The sequence below is a fragment of the Diabrotica virgifera genome, chromosome 6, assembly GCF_917563875.1.
Source record: "Diabrotica virgifera virgifera chromosome 6, PGI_DIABVI_V3a".
Lineage (NCBI taxonomy): Eukaryota > Metazoa > Arthropoda > Insecta > Coleoptera > Chrysomelidae > Diabrotica > Diabrotica virgifera.
In genome coordinates, this window is record NC_065448.1 from 224,468,488 (window position 1) to 224,484,775 (window position 16,288).

The following is a 16,288-nucleotide window of genomic DNA, read 5'->3' on the forward strand; positions in this document are numbered from 1 at the left end:
GTGTAGGTTATTTGCTCAACAGTTCCATTGCTAGGGCTCAGAAGTTTAAACCAGGGATCTACATTGCATGAAGTTAAATTATTTAGAATTCATTCCATTTTTTTATATTTTTCTTGGCATTACATCTAAACTGCCTATACTGTCAATACGTAAATCGTAACAACTATAGAATAACATCTACTTTTATTTTTGTATATTCTAACAAATTTTAATAGTTTTTTTCTACAAACGTGTTAAAAATGCAATAATACACTTTAAATTAAATTTTAAAAAACCTTTTAAACCACCTTTTTCAAATTGCCCAAGTTGTATTATTAATATTAATGTTAATAAATGAAATATAAATATTTTGACGTTTCACAATTTGACAATTCACTTTTAACTGCAGTGCCTTAAATTTTTTAAAGCACTGGTGCTTTAAAGTAGCATTTTTAACGCTCCTATGGAGTGCTATAATTTACATTTTTAACACGTTTATATAGAAAAATATATTTAAAAACACTAATATATCCTTTCCACTGTCCACACCTTTTCTGGACTGATACATACATAAATTAAAACATTTAGTAACGAACTCCATACTGTCTGTGTGCGCATGCGCGCAGATTTATAAAATTTCACCCTCAATCGCGCCTAAAGAGGTATTATAACTTCAAAAAACAGAATGTTTAGAGAATCTGGGTCTATGGTTGGGTTTTAATTTCAGTATTTTATAAATGCTACAATATTCCACAGGGTGTGCTGAACTTTGAGAAAAGGTGAAACACAGTTTGATTGGTACACCCGGTATACAATGATAATTTACCTGTCCAACAACAATTTTAATACAGTTATATTATTAAAGAATAATACATACTAAAAAAAAGAATGTGTGTGTACTTTGTACGCACGTAAGAAGATATTCTTCTATTATATAGGTAATTTCAACGAAGTAAATATACTTAACAGGTTATTTGTATTTTATTTAAAAATTAAACTAACTTTCTTATCTACCACTTTCAAAAAAATTTTATTAAAACAACCAAAAATAAAAAAAAGTATGAACCGCCCAGGATTCGATCCCGCGTCATTCCAATCACGGAGCTAACGCCTTTCCAACTACACTAGCGAGGTGCTTCTAATTGACATGTAAGTTTCGGATATAATTACACAACACATAAAATGTTATGCCTACATAATATGTTATTATTTTACTACGGAGAAACACAAATCCAAAAACACAAGAATTATAATAAATAATACATTTACTAAAAACACTAATATATTCTTTTAATGACTTATTTGCACGGATACAGATACATAAATACCTATCTTGAAAGAGTAGCAAGGAACTACATACTGTCTGTGTGCGCAGGCGCGCAGATTTATGTACAATTTTACCCTCAATCGAATCGCGCCTAAAGAAGAATATCTTCAAAAATCACTTAAATCGGACAACAGGTTTAGGAAATTTAAGACATCAAAAATGACCCATTTTGAAGGTGGTGCGTTAATTTCTTGGTGTAGTGTAAATAACTATAAACTGGAAACATTTGAAGACCTAAGTGGAAGAAGGAGGTATGTGACATTCTTTAAAATTTTAAGGGCGAAACCAGACGGGCCACTCTGCAGCGCTACTCTGTGGACTCTGCTGAAACAGGCGATTTTCTAGCGCCGGCGACTACGCTGCGAAGTAAATCGTTTGGAAGGGTGCGGCGTTTAATGTAATGGGTGAAAAAAATAGTAATTTCGTTCAAACGATTAAAAACTTGGCGGCTAATATTTTTTAAAAAGTGTGCTCGTCAAAATCAGTGTTTGTAATGTCCATAGTTTTAAATATTTTATAAAAATTCAACGCTTTTGAAAAAATACCAATAAACTCCATAAATGGAATTAAGAAGAGCCAGAGAAAACAGCTGTATCACAGAAAGAAGCACATAAAAAATCAACCAGTACATCTGGTATCCTACAGGAGTAAAATAGTTTGATACAACCTGACAACTGAGTGAAAGAGGCCCTTAAGGAGATGATGACATTGAATAATATCTAAACATGTTAGCCTGCAACCCCCTTTTAACTGATATCTTATCGTTTTGTTTTCAACAACAAACAATAAAACCTTTTCTGGCCTAGGATGGGACCCCACTATTGGACATAAATAAACAAACAAGGTTCATCGGAAGCTGCTTTGTGGATCCACAGAGTAGCGCTGCAGAGTGGTCCGTCTGGTTTCGCCCTAAGTTTCCTATTGAATGAAGGTAATCTGTGACTTCTCCATCATATGAAACTTACACTGTACCTCTATAAAGCTTAGTAATAACATTATTAAACTCTAATGCTCTAAAAAGATTAATAACAATGTCATTAAGCTTTTTAGAGGTACAGTGTAAGTTTCATATAATAGAGCAGTCACATATCACCTTCATTCAGTAGGAAACTCAAAATTTTAGAGAATGTCATATACCTCCTTCTTCCACTAATGTCTTCATTTATTTCTTCTACACTTTTTTTACTTTTTATTCTTTTTGTTATACACTAAGCATCAAAATTAACGCACCACCTTAAAAATGGGACATTTTTGATGGCTTGTATTTCCTAAACCTGTTATCCGATTTTAGTGATTTTTTTAGTACATTATAGCTTTATTTTTCAAGAATATCGATGGAATAATATTGTTGCTAAACAGGTAAGTATCATTGTATACCGGGTGTAACAATGATAGTGTGTTTTTTCCTCAAAGTTTAGAACACCCTGTGGAATATTCTAGATTCTAGCGTATATAAAATATTGAAATTAAAACTGAACTGTACCCTTATGCTTCTTTAACATTTTGCTTTTTGATTCATTCGCTTATGTGGGATAATAAAAAAAAGTTAGGTACTTTAACAACTAGCCATGTTATTCATCAATACAGGGTGTTTCTAAATAAGTGCGACAAACTTTAAGGGGTAATTCTGCATGAACAAATAATGACCGTTTGCTTTATAATCATATGTCCGCACATGTATGCTTTGTTTCCGAGATACGGCATGTTGAATTTTTTCTTACAAACTGACGATTTATTTCTTGTTCTAAAACCGGTTGAGATATACAAATTAAATTTGGTGGGTTTTAAGGGGTACTTATTGTGCATTTTTTTGACATACCATCAAGAGTTTTATATTCACCATTGGCGTGCATACGGAATGTATCTAAATATACGATTGTGAAGTGAATATACGATTCTTAATTGTATATCAAAAAATGCTCAGTAACTACTCCTTAAAACCTACCAAATTTCATTTGCAGATCTCAACCAGTTTTAGAGCAATAAACAAATCGTCAGTTTGTAAGAAAAAATTCAACATCCCGTATCTCGGAAACAAAGCATTTGCGGACATATGTATAAAGCAAACGGTCATTATTTTTTCATGCAGAATTACCCCTTAAAGTTTGTCGCACTTATTTAGAAACACCCTGTATTGATGAATAACATTGCTGTTTGTTAAAGTACCTAACTTTTTTATCATCCAACATAATCGAATGAATCAAAAAGCAAAATGTTAAGAAGGCTACAGTTTAGTTTTAATTTCAATATTTTATATACGCTACAATATTCCACAGGGTGTTCCAGTTCCAAACTTTGAGGAAATAACACACTATCATTGTTACACCCGGTATACAATGACACTTATCTCTTTAGCAATAATATTATTACATCGATGTTCTTGAAGAACAAAGCTATAATATACTAAAAAAATCACTCAAATCGGACAACAGGTTTAGGAAATACGAAACGTCAAAAATGTCCCATTTTTAAGGTGGTGCGTTAATTTTGATGCTTAGTGTAGTTTCTGCATTTTGTCTGCATACTGAAACGTGTAGTGTACATTTGGTTTATATTTTAGGTTGTTCAGGCAATAAGAACAGAATAAAAATGATGAAAATACCTGAACATTCATCTCATGAAGAAGATTTGGGTAGATACATTGAAGAAAAAACAATACGTAAAAATATGAAAGTTCAAGCTGGAAATGGACCTTACACATGTGCAATTTGTTTAACACCATTTACTGCAGCATGTACACTGAAATCACATGTGATGACTCACACTGGAGAAAAGCCTTATAAGTGTGATATTTGTTTAAGGCAGTTTACTCAAGCCGGTCCTTTGAAATCACACAGGATGACTCACACTGGAGAAAAACCTTATAAGTGTGATATTTGTCTTAAGCAGTTTATTCAAGCCGGTCATTTAAAATTACACATGATGAGTCACACTGGAGAAAAGCCTTATAAGTGTGATACTTGTTTAAAACAGTTTAGTGCACCAAGTGCTCTGAAATCACATATGGTGACTCACACTGGAGAAAAGCCTTACAAGTGCAAAATTTGTTTTAAGCAATTTACTCAAGCTAGTAATTTGAAATCACATGTGATGACTCACACAGGAGAAAACCCGTACAAGTGTGATATTTGTTTTAAGCAGTTTACTAAAACCAATAATTTGAAATCACATATGATGACTCACACTGGAGAAAACCCTTACAAGTGCGAGATTTGTCTTAAGCAGATTACTCACGCCAGTCATTTGGAACTACATATGATGACTCACACTGGAGAAAAACCTTATAAGTGTGATATTTGTCTTAAGCAGTTTATTCAAGCCAGTCATTTAAAATCACACATGATGATTAATACTGGAGAAAATTCTTATAAGTGTGATATTTGTTTTAAGCAGTTTACTCAAGCCGGTCCTTTGAAGTCACACATGGAGAATGACTCACTGGAGAAAAGCCTTACAAGTGCGAGATTTGTCTTAAGCAGATTACTCACGCCAGTCATTTGGAACTACATATGATGACTCACACTGGAGAAAAACCTTACAAGTGCGAGATTTGTCGTAAGCAATTTACTCAAGCCGGTCATTTTAAATCACATATCATGACTCACACTGGAGTAAATCTTCACAGATGTGAAATTTGTTTGAAGCAGTTTACTGCGTTAAGTACTTTGAAAAGACACTTGAGAATACACACTGGAGAAAAGCCTTACAAGTGCGAAATCTGTTTTAAGCAGCTTACTCGAGCCGAACATTTGAAATCACACATGATGACTCACACTGGAAAAAGCCTCACAGATGTGAAATTTGTATGAAACAGTTATATGCAAGGAATTTGAAAACACACGTCACAATAAACTGCCCCAGATAACCGAAATACCATTGAAAAATAATATTTCAATCAACCATGATAGTTATCATTCACCCTAGCCTAGCTCAGATTCCCAAGTTGTGTTCGTCTTGTCCTAATAAAAAACATGAGCAATGAACATCTAGATTGAAAGCAAACAAAACAGTATTTTAACTAGTCATGTATATTCCTCAATAAAGATATAATAAAATATGATTTATCAAATTCAATAACATAATATATATTCAGATTCTTGCCAGAAACTAACAATTCTTGGAATATACTTAAGGCTTTTGGTATTAGTTCGATGGTAACTCCTTTATGTCGAATGGTAGTACTGTTTCTGCGACTGGCACTGGGATCCTAAATGTTGCATTCCACCAGGCCTACGGATGTTGGTTGGTCGTTGCGGTCTAGATGGCCATTATATGGTCCTCATGGTTGTATCGCCGGCGATGGAGGATGCTTGAGGCTCCCGAAAGGAGAAGGGTGATTTTTATTTCCAAAAACTAGGCCATATATTAGTGACATCAAGATGTATTGAAACCTTTCCTTGCCAAATAATCGTAAAAGTAGCAAATGGCAAAGGAATAAAACAAAATTAATAGCAGTGATTACTAGTTAAATTATTAGATTATCACGTCCATGTTACTAGGTAAAAAGATTATCGTAACAAAGCACATGGGTAGAGAGTTGGAGGTTAGGTACGAAAAAATTATTATAAAAACTATTAATGTAGAAATATAAATTAATATATTCGGGCCTTTGTTTCCACTCTTAGGTGTTTGTTTTTCCAAATTGTGTCGTTTAGGCATCCGGCCGTTCTACTGGCTTTAATTATTTGGCCTTTTACCTGTGATATTATCGACTGAACTAATATTCTTTTTACTGCTAAGTCAAGATCCTTCGTGGATCCGACAGACACTTTGCACTGTCGGATCCACAAAGTGCAAATCTTGACCTCATCAATAAAAAGAATATCAGCCCACTCGTTAATATCCCAATCGACATGTTCTGGTGCAAAACTTAAAGTGTTATACGGTGTGCACTCGTTAACAATAGAGAAGTAGAAGCCATTCTGTCTCTGATTCCAAATTCCCTTAATCTGTTTATAACCAAATTGGCACTTTGTCTAGCTGTAATATGATGTGTACGTAAAGTCTTCAGATGTAAATAGCGTTCATCTGCTGGGTTCGTGAACCTGGGAAGTCCTGGAACTGGTCTTGTGTATCCTCCACCTTCTCTATACCTTCTTAAAACACTGGATTGTTTGGATTCCCATAGATATCTCTGCGACCGTCCATCTCAAATTAAAGCTACAATTTGGACTGCTTGTTCTGACGTTATATTACTCATTTTTTGTAAAAGACCGCACTTCTTCATTGAAAACTCAAGCAGACATAGTGCACAGATCAAATTCTCGAACACAACTGTACAAAATAAATATTCTTCTTTAAAAACGTTTTTTTTTTATTGTTTTTTTTTATTGTTTTTTTTTTCGGCAAAAGCACGCTTAAACTTGAAATGTTATGGGTTTGTAGACACCTAAAGGAGACGATAGACTTATAACACTGTTAAAATTTAACAACATTTTAAGGTTTTTTTCTGTTTCAAAAATTATGCGATACTTTTTATGATTAGTGTAGTTTCTGCATAAATTTGTCTGTATACCAAAATGTGTACATTTGGTTTATATTTTAGGTTGTTCAGGCAATAACACCAGAATAAAAATGATGAAAACACCTGAACATTCATCTCATGAAGAAGAAGATTTGGGTAGATACATTGAAGAAAGAACATTAAGTAAAAATATGAAAGTTCAAGCTGGAAATGGACCATACACATGTGCAATTTGTTTAACACCATTTACTGCAGCATGTACCCTGAAATCACATATGATGACTCACACTGGAGAAAGGCCTTATAAGTGTGATACTTGTTTGAAACAGTTTACTGCACCAAGTGTTTTGAAAAGACATTTGAGAATACACACTGGAGAAAAGCCTTACAAGTGCGAGATTTGTCTTAAGCAGTTTACTGAAGCCAGTTATTTGAAATCACATATGATGACTCACACTGGAGAAAAGTCTTACAAATGTGACATTTGTCTTAAGCAGTTTACTCATGCCGGTAATTTGAAATTACATATAATGACTCACACTGGAGAAAAGCCTTATAAGTGTGATACTTGTTTGAAACAGTTTACTGCACCAAGTGTTTTGAAAAGACATTTGAGAATACATACTGAAGAAAAACCTTACAAGTGCGAGATTTGTCTTAAGCAGTTTACTGAAGCCAGTTATTTGAAATCACATATGATGACTCACACTGGAGAAAAGTCTTACAAATGTGACATTTGTCTTAAGCAGTTTACTCATGCCGGTAATTTGAAATTACATATAATGACTCACACTGGAGAAAAGCCTTATAAGTGTGATATTTGTTTTAAGCAGTTTACTCATGCCAATATTGTGAAATCACATATGATGACTCACACTGGAGAGAAGCCTTACAAGTGCGAGATTTGTCTTAAGCGATTTACTCAAGCCGGTCATTTTAAATCACATATCATGACTCACACTGGAGTAAATCCTCACAGATGTGAAATTTGTTTGAAGCAGTTTACTGCGGCAAGTGCTCTGAAATCACATATGATGACTCACACTGGAGAAAAGCCTTACAAGTGCAAAATTTGTTTTAAGCAGTTTAGTCAGGCTGGTCATTTGAAATTACATATGATGACTCACACTGGAGATAAGCCTTACAAGTGTGAAATTTGTTTAAAGCAGTTTACTCAAGCCGGTCCTTTGAGGTCACACATGATGACTCACACTGGAGAAAACGCTTACAAGTGCGAGATTTGTCTTAAGCAATTTACTCAAGCCGGTCATTTGAAATCACATATGATGACTCACACTGGAGAAAAGCCTTATAGGTGTTATATTTGTTTGAAGCACTTTACTCAGGCAAGTAATTTGAAAGCACATTTGAGAACACACACTCGAGAAAAGCCTTACAGGTGCGAAATCTGTTTTAAGCAGCTTACTCGAGCCGACCATTTGAAATCACACATGATGACTCACACTGGAAACAGCCTCACAGATGTGAAATTTGTGTGAAACAGTTTATTGATGCAAAAAATTTGAGAACACACACTCGATAAAAGCCTTATATATGTACACCGGTCACTCTACTAGAGTATAGGTCGCTCAGATTCGTGAGCTCTTTTAATCCATTTGATGCGATGGATTGATCCGCATAAGTCCTCTTCATTCAGCCCTTTGATGGATGACCGAAGTTATTTTTAAGTTGGCGTTAAAGTTAACATAACTACGACATATAACTATCTCCATAACTGTAAAAGGTAAATTCCATGTGATGGATCATAGGATCATCCACCATTATGGATATATTTCTTCGACGTTATTACGAGGAAGAAAATATTAAGTTGTCTAAAAAGAGAACCTTATGTAGAATCAGTACAAGTTGGAAGGAGAAAGAGAATCACGAGAAGTTGGTATACCTACCTACCGGCCTCCAATAACCGAACAGCTGTTCGCAATTCGGTGGTGAATCGTAAAAGTAGATAGAAAGAAGTACTTAAAACCCTTGGCCTTGGATGTTTATAAATAAAAATTTCAGCTTCTATCTGTCGATTTGATTTTTGTATAATGTCACATTATTTATAATGCTGCTCACAACCCGGCCTAATTAATCTCGATGCTTCTCGGCGTTACGAGTAAAGGCCAGGCCAGACCTTCCACGGCATTCGAGACGACCGTCAGAGTATTTAAGAACAGGAATTCGAGCACAGGCCAGTCAGTCAATGAACGAGCCGTGACGCGTGATATAATTGTATTCGAATCGGATTTAGTGAAATGTATTTATTAAGTATCGGAATTATTATGTTTAGTTAATTAAATCATAAATTTGAGTTGTAAATAAATTAGATGTGTTAGTTGGTGTTATTTGTAATTATTAAAATCAAAAAGTGATGTAAATAAAATAATAAAAGTAAGTCTTCCTTTATTTAAATTAAACTTAGTGCCTAAAGATATAAATAAATAAAATAGTAGAGTCAACCGCGTAACAATAATTTTTAAAATTGCATTACCCTTCTATTTTTAAATTATTAGCTTTCTTTTTCATTTTTATTATTGTTTTAATTATATTACCTACGTGTGTTTAATTGTTATCTTAGGTCTATGTTTTTGATAATTTTGTGCTGCTTTATATTTGATATGAAATTTGATTTATTAAATTAATAAAATGCCGCACGAGGTCCTGGGACAACCTGAAGCAGCGTTCTACGTTAAATATTCACTTGATTTCTATCTAAAAAAAAATTAAACATAAACCTAACCTTACAATCCTTTACATAACTACCTATAGAGTTATTTCATAACTTGAGGTTTAACGTCGCGCTATGAAGTGAAAGTTGGTTGATATATCAGGTAACCCAAGAACTGTCAAGAAATAACGCAAATAGTTAAGTTAAATATGATACATCACACCAATTCGAGGATTATAACTTAAATACAGGATAACTTTACGTTAAAGATAACTTCGGTCATCCATCACAGGGCTGATTATCCTTTATAGATTTTCGTGTTTTTTTGCTTTCCCTGTAATCTGTTTCCATTCTTTCCTATTCTGTATTTTTTCTGCCCAGCCTGTAATTTCAATATTGGATATGTCCTCTCGCAGTTGATCTTCCCATCTTATTTTCGGTCTTTCTCTAGGTCTGTTTATTACTAGCGTCCAATTTGATATCTGCCTAACTAGTTCATCCGCTCCTCTTCTTTTCTTCTTCTTAAGGTGCTGAGGCCGCTTTCGACCGTTGGCTCTCATGTTGCCCCTATTAAAAATCATTGCCTTATTTACAGCCGCATCATCTCCTTTGGAAGTGGCCAAACCATTTTAGCCTCTGTTTCACTGTCTTCTCCTTACATTAGATTGCTTATTTCGTGATTCATCAGAATTCGTATTTCTCCTTGATCTGTCTTAATTGGACCATGTATCCTCCTCATAATTTTTCTTTCTATTATTCTCAGTTTTTCTTCATCTTTTTTTGTAAGGCACATTGCTTCTGCTCCATAGGTGATGACTGGTTTAATTGCCGCTCTACATATATTTCTTTCTTTTCTTGCTCAGGTTTTTATCTTTAACTAGCTTGTGGTATTTGCAGAATGCCTTATCCCCTGCTTTAATTCTTTAATTTATCTCTATGCTTCTTTTGTTTTGACTATCTACTATCACTCCTAAGTATTTAAAGCAGTCAATCCTTTGGTATACATTATCATTTATTCTTATTTCTTTTATTCTATTTATTTGGTCTTGACTTCTCGTACTTACTAAGTATTTTTTTTTCTGATTATTAACACCCAAATTTTGCCTATGTTGTCGATGTTAGCAGTGTATCTTCTAGTCTAGACTTCTCTTGCCACGGGCTATCAATCCTAGGTTATCTGCATGTCCTATTATTTGTGTCAAGCTTTGGATTATTGTCTTTTTTGTTAGCCCTGTGTTTCTAATTACTCCCTCCAAGACTATATTAAAGAGAGTTGTCGATAGGCTATCACCTTGTCTTACCCCATTTTCTATGTTGATATTCTTTGTTTCACCATCCACTTTTTTAACCTTTTGCTCTTGGGTCCTTCATTGTAATTCTGGTCAATCTTATTCATTTTGCAGGTATATTCATATTTTTCATTTCTTTTAATAGCTGTTTTCTATAGATACTGTCGAAAGCATGTTGGAGGAAATCAATAAACAATATGTGCAATTCTATGCCATTGTCGTAACTTTTTTCGATTGTTTGCGTCAATACGTGGATTGCATCTATTGTTTTTCTGAATTTCTGTTGATACGGTCCTAGGTTTTTCTCTGTGTATCTGGTTAGCCGATTCCTCATAAATGTCCTGATATTACATGTTGTATTTAATAGAGTTAAAAACTGGTATAAAGAGTCCGTTCTTCCATTCTTCAGGCATGTATTCCTTTTCCCATATATTGACCATTAATTTATATATGCGGTTTAGAAAGTCAATATACATTTGACAACAAACATTGGAGAAAAGCCTTACAAGTGCGAAATCTGTTTTAAGCAGCTTACTCGAGCCGACCATTTGATGACTCACACTGGAAAAAGCCTCACTGATGTGAAACAGTTATATGCAAAGAATTTGAGAACACATGTCACAATAAACTACCCCAGATAACCGAAATACCATTGAAAAATAATATTTCAATCAACTCAGTTCACCCTAGCCTAGCTCAGATTCCCAAGTTCAAGTTGTGTCTTCGTTTTGTCCTAATCAAAAATATGAGCAATGAACATCTGGATTGGAAGCAAACAAAACAATATTTTAACTAATCATGTTTATTCCTCAATAAAGATACATATAATAAAATATAATTTATTAAATTCAATAACATAATTTATATTCAGATTCTTGCCAAAAACTAACAATTCTTGGATTATACTTATGGCTTTTGGTATTGGTTCAATGGTAACTCCTTGATGTCGAATGGTAGTGCTGTTTCTGCGACTGGCTCTGAGGTCCTAAATGTTGCATTCCACTAGGCCTACGGACGTTGGTTGGTCGTTGCAGTCTAGATGGTCAATATATGGTCCTCATGGTTGTATCGCCGGCGATGGATGATTCTTCAGGTTCCCGAAGGGAGAAGAGTGATTTTTATTCCCAAAAACTAGAAGACAAGCCATATATTAGTGACATCAAGAAATATTGAAACCTTTCCTTGCCAAATAATCGTAAAAGTAGCAAATTAATGGCAAAGGAATAAAACAAAATTAATAGCAATGATTACTACATAGTTAAATTATTTGATTACCACGTGCATGTTACTATGTAAAAAGATTATCGTAACAAAGCACATGGGTAGAGATTTGGAGGTTAGATACGAAAAAATTATTATAAAAACTATTAATGTAAAAATATAAATGATTATATTCGGGCCTTTGTTTCCACTCTTAGGTGTTTTTTTTCCAAATTGTGTCGTTTAGGCATCCGGCCATTCTATTGGCTTTAATTATTTGGCCTTTTACTTGTGATATTATGGACTGGACTAATATTCTTTCTACTGATGAGTCAAGATCCTTTTTGGATCCGTCAGACACTTTGCACTGTCGGATCCACAAAGTGCAAATCTTGATCACATCAATAAAAAGAATATTAGCCCAGTCGTTAATATTCCAATCGACATGTTCTGGTGCAAAACTTAAACGTGTTATACGGTGTGCACTCGTTAAAAGTAGAGAAGTAGCAGCCATTCTGACTCTGATTCCAAATTCCCTTAATCTGTTTATAACCAAATTGGCACTTTACGAACCAATTATTACGAGCCACTCGCTATGGAAAGCTCATTTTGCAGTTGTTAAGCTGTAATATGATGTGTACGCAAAGACTTCAAATGTAAATAGCGTTCATCTGCTGGGTTCGTGCACCTGGGAAGTCTTGGAACTGGTCTTCTTGTGTATCCCACACCTTCTCTATACCTTCTTAAAGCACTTAACACACTGGATTGGTGGATTCCCATAGATATCTCTGCGACCGTCCATCTCAAATTAAAGCTACAATTTGGACTGCTTGTTCTGACGTTATATTACTCATTTTTTGGAAAGACTGCACTTCCTCTTTAAAAATTCAAGCAGACAGTGCACAGATCAAATTCTCGAACACAACTGTACAAAATAGATATTCTTCTTTAACAACGATTTTTTATTGTTTTTTTTTTCGCAAAGGCACGCTTCAACTTGAAATATTATGGGTTTGTAGACACGTAAAGGAGACGATAGACATCCTAGTATTAATTAAAAAAATATTTAAGATGTTTTTTCTGTTTCAAAAATTATGCGATACTTTTTTTGATTAGTGTAGTTTCTGCATAAATTTGTATACCAAAATGTGTACATTTGGTTTATATTTTAGGTTGTTCAGGCAGTAAGAACAGAATAAAAATGATGAAAACACCTGAAGAAGATTTGGGTAGATACATTGAAGAAAGAACATTAAGTAAAAACATAAACGTTCAAACTGGAACAGCACCTTACACATGTGCAATTTGTTTAAAACAATTTACAGCAGCATGTACTCTGAAATTACATATGGTGACTCACACTGGAGAAAAGCCTTATAAGTGTGATACTTGTTTGAAACAGTTTACTGCACCAAGTGGTCTGAAATCACATATGGTGACTCACACAGGAGAAAAGCCTTACAAGTGTGATATTTGTTTAAAGCAGTTTAATGATGCAAGTAATTTGAGAAGACATGTGATAACACACACTGGACTAAAGCCTTACAAGTGCGAGATTTGTTTTAAGCAGTTTACTCACGCCAATCATTTGAAACTACATATGATGACTCACACTGGAGAAAAGCCTTATGAGTGTGATATTTGTTTTAAGCAGTTTACTCAAGCCGTTCCTTTGAAATCACACATGATGACTCACACTGGAGAAAAACCTTACAAGTGCGATATTTGTCTTAAGCAGTTTACTTATGCCAGTAGTTTGAAATCACACATGATGAGTCACACTGGAGAAAAGCCTTATAAGTGTGATATTTGTTTTAAGCAGTTTACTCAACCCGGTCTTTTGAAGTCACACACGATGACTCACACTGGAGAAAACCCTTACAAGTGCGAGATTTGTCTTAAGCCATTTACTCAAGCCGGTCATTTTAAATCACATATCATGACTCACACTGGAGTAAATCTTCACAGATGTGAAATTTGTTTGAAGCAGTTTACTGCGGCAAGTGCTTTGAAAAGACACTCGAGAATACACACTGGAGAAAAGCCTTACAAGTGCAAAATTTGTTTTAAGCAGTTTACTCAATCTAGTAATTTGAAATCACATGTGATGACTCACACAGGAGAAAGTCCGTACAAGTGTGATATTTGTTTTAAGCCGTTTACTAAAACCAATAATTTAAAATCACATATGATGACTCACACTGGAGAAAAGCCTTATAAGTGTGATATTTGTTTGAAACACTTTGCTCAGGCAATTAATTTGAAAACACATTTGAGAACACACACTGGAGAAAAGGCCTATACGTGTGACATTTGTCTCAAACAGTTTAGTCAAACCGGTCATTTGAAATCACATATGACGACTCATACTAAAGAAAACCTCACAGATGTATGAAACAGTTGATAAGATACACTGAGGAAAATTCTTGCGAAGTGTGACATTTCTTTTAATAAATTTACGCAAACAATTCATTTGAAAAGACACTGCAGATACAACTTTATAAGTATTATTCTTAAATTATTTTGTTGTGATATTTTAATGTACTTTACTATTTTGTTGGGAATAAGCAACAAGTTTACCTTAAAATTAAGTTTATTTGACGTTTTGATTACCATGTTCGAAATTGTTCTCAAAAACAAAAGATTAATAAATTAAACAAATTATTTTTTGCTTTCAAAAAAAACTTCTATTAATGTAATTTTATCTCACTTATTCATATTGACAATTAAGACATATTTTATAAAAATCCACGAGGAAAAAGTTTTTCTGTAGTTGGCTGTATACCATATATTACAAAAACGATAAAATCCTTTATAAAGAGTATATTTGTTAAAATCCCTAAAAAGGTCTACATCACAGAACTAGTTTTCGACAGGATGACCGATCATCATCAGTGCTTACATAAACTTGATAACTTGAAATCAACATAAAATTGCTTGTCTTAACCCCAGGTGTAATCACAAGAGGGTTCAATATCGATTTCATGTGTAAACTGGTTTGCCTACCACCCTCATTAAAAACATTCTAACTATAACATCAAGTTTATTTTCATTTTAATTGATTATTTATCGCAGTGGAGTGATTGCAGTTACTGTTCTCAATTTAACAAGCTTTACAATATCGATACATTTTTGGCATAATAACGTAAGTCACCAAAAACGATTTTGTATAAAAAGCATGTTATTTCTTTTCATGTGTTTCTTTTGTGGGTATGATTAAAACAATTCTGGACATACGTTTTTAAAATAGTTAAAAAAAGGTTTAAAGCAATTCTAGGCTTACTACACTTTGGCAGACCTTCTAAACAATAATATCGTAAATGTCACTTACGTTACTTTGCAAAAAATGTATCGATATATTCTACATAACTAACAGGGAAATTTTTTACTTCTTGTGGAACTGTCATTTCTGTCATGTCATCGTTCGGAATTTTCGCTGTCACTGCCACTTGCTACCATATTCGCAAAATTAAATTCCAACAGAGGGCGCTCAAAATTTCAAAGATGGACGACAACGCTAGGAAAACAATTCATTTTGTCATTTGAATTCACAGTTCTAAAACGTTAAATTAAAATCATTTACAGGAGTGTTTTGCCAAAGTAACCACTAAGTTTTGCAACTAAGACATCTTATAACGTAAAGACGACTCAAAATTATGTTTAATCTGTATGCATTCATTAAAATTTGATTCTAACTACTGATTTGTTTTTACCTTTTTTTCATAAAAAAATCTGGCCCCCGATAATCACACAGCGTTCTAAAAATTATTAATCTATCTTAGGATTTCTAATTTTGTTTTTAATTTAATTAATCGGTGCACTACAGCTTATTTTACACCGACAGATAACAATTTTTAATTAAATAAAAACTGGAAACTAAGTAGGTGAATTTATTTTATAATAATTGTGTTCTGGAAATTACGAAGTGGTCGGGATATTTCTCATAACAATGTACATTCTATGTACAGAATATATACTACATTTTATTCATTTATTTAATTTTGCAGTCGCTTAAACATTAAAAAATACTTCGTTTAATACAAACGTTAAATTAACAAAATGTGTGATTTGGCATTGGTTAATTTAGGTCATTACGTAGAGTATAATAGAAATGAATACTGAGGAACACTGCAATAGTTTTTTTAAGTCGAAATTATTGTTAATTACAACATAAACTGACCGCAAATATGTACACAAGTTAATGGCAAAGTCAATGTTTTCCTTGAGTGGATGCTTTTCAAATTTGCCACCAGGCGTCGCCCACTTTGCGGTTCCTCGCCAATAGTCATCATGTGAAACAAGTCAATTTCGAGCTCAATGGTACCTAGAGCATAATACATTGGATATTTTAGACATCC

At 33.8% G+C, this 16,288-nt stretch overlaps 1 protein-coding gene and 1 pseudogene across 3 annotated transcripts in view; both read left to right on the forward strand.

Moving 5' to 3' along the window:
• The window catches only part of LOC126887261 (zinc finger protein 665-like), an 80,785-nt pseudogene that overhangs the window by 13,053 nt on the left and 51,444 nt on the right, over window positions 1–16,288 (forward strand).
• The window catches only part of LOC126887265 (zinc finger protein 235-like), a 40,103-nt gene that overhangs the window by 12,849 nt on the left and 10,966 nt on the right, over window positions 1–16,288 (forward strand). The window contains exon 2 of one of the 3 annotated variants that reach the window (XM_050654681.1): window positions 13,103–16,042. The exons of 1 other annotated variant lie outside the window; for it this stretch is intronic. In XM_050654681.1, coding sequence (XP_050510638.1) covers window positions 13,132–14,325 — 1,194 coding nt within the window. In that variant the 5' untranslated portion in view covers window positions 13,103–13,131 and the 3' untranslated portion in view covers window positions 14,326–16,042. Of the gene's footprint in view, window positions 1–6,851; window positions 9,169–13,102; window positions 16,043–16,288 lie in introns of those variants that run through there. One more of the 3 variants, XM_050654680.1, reaches the window with a different exon arrangement.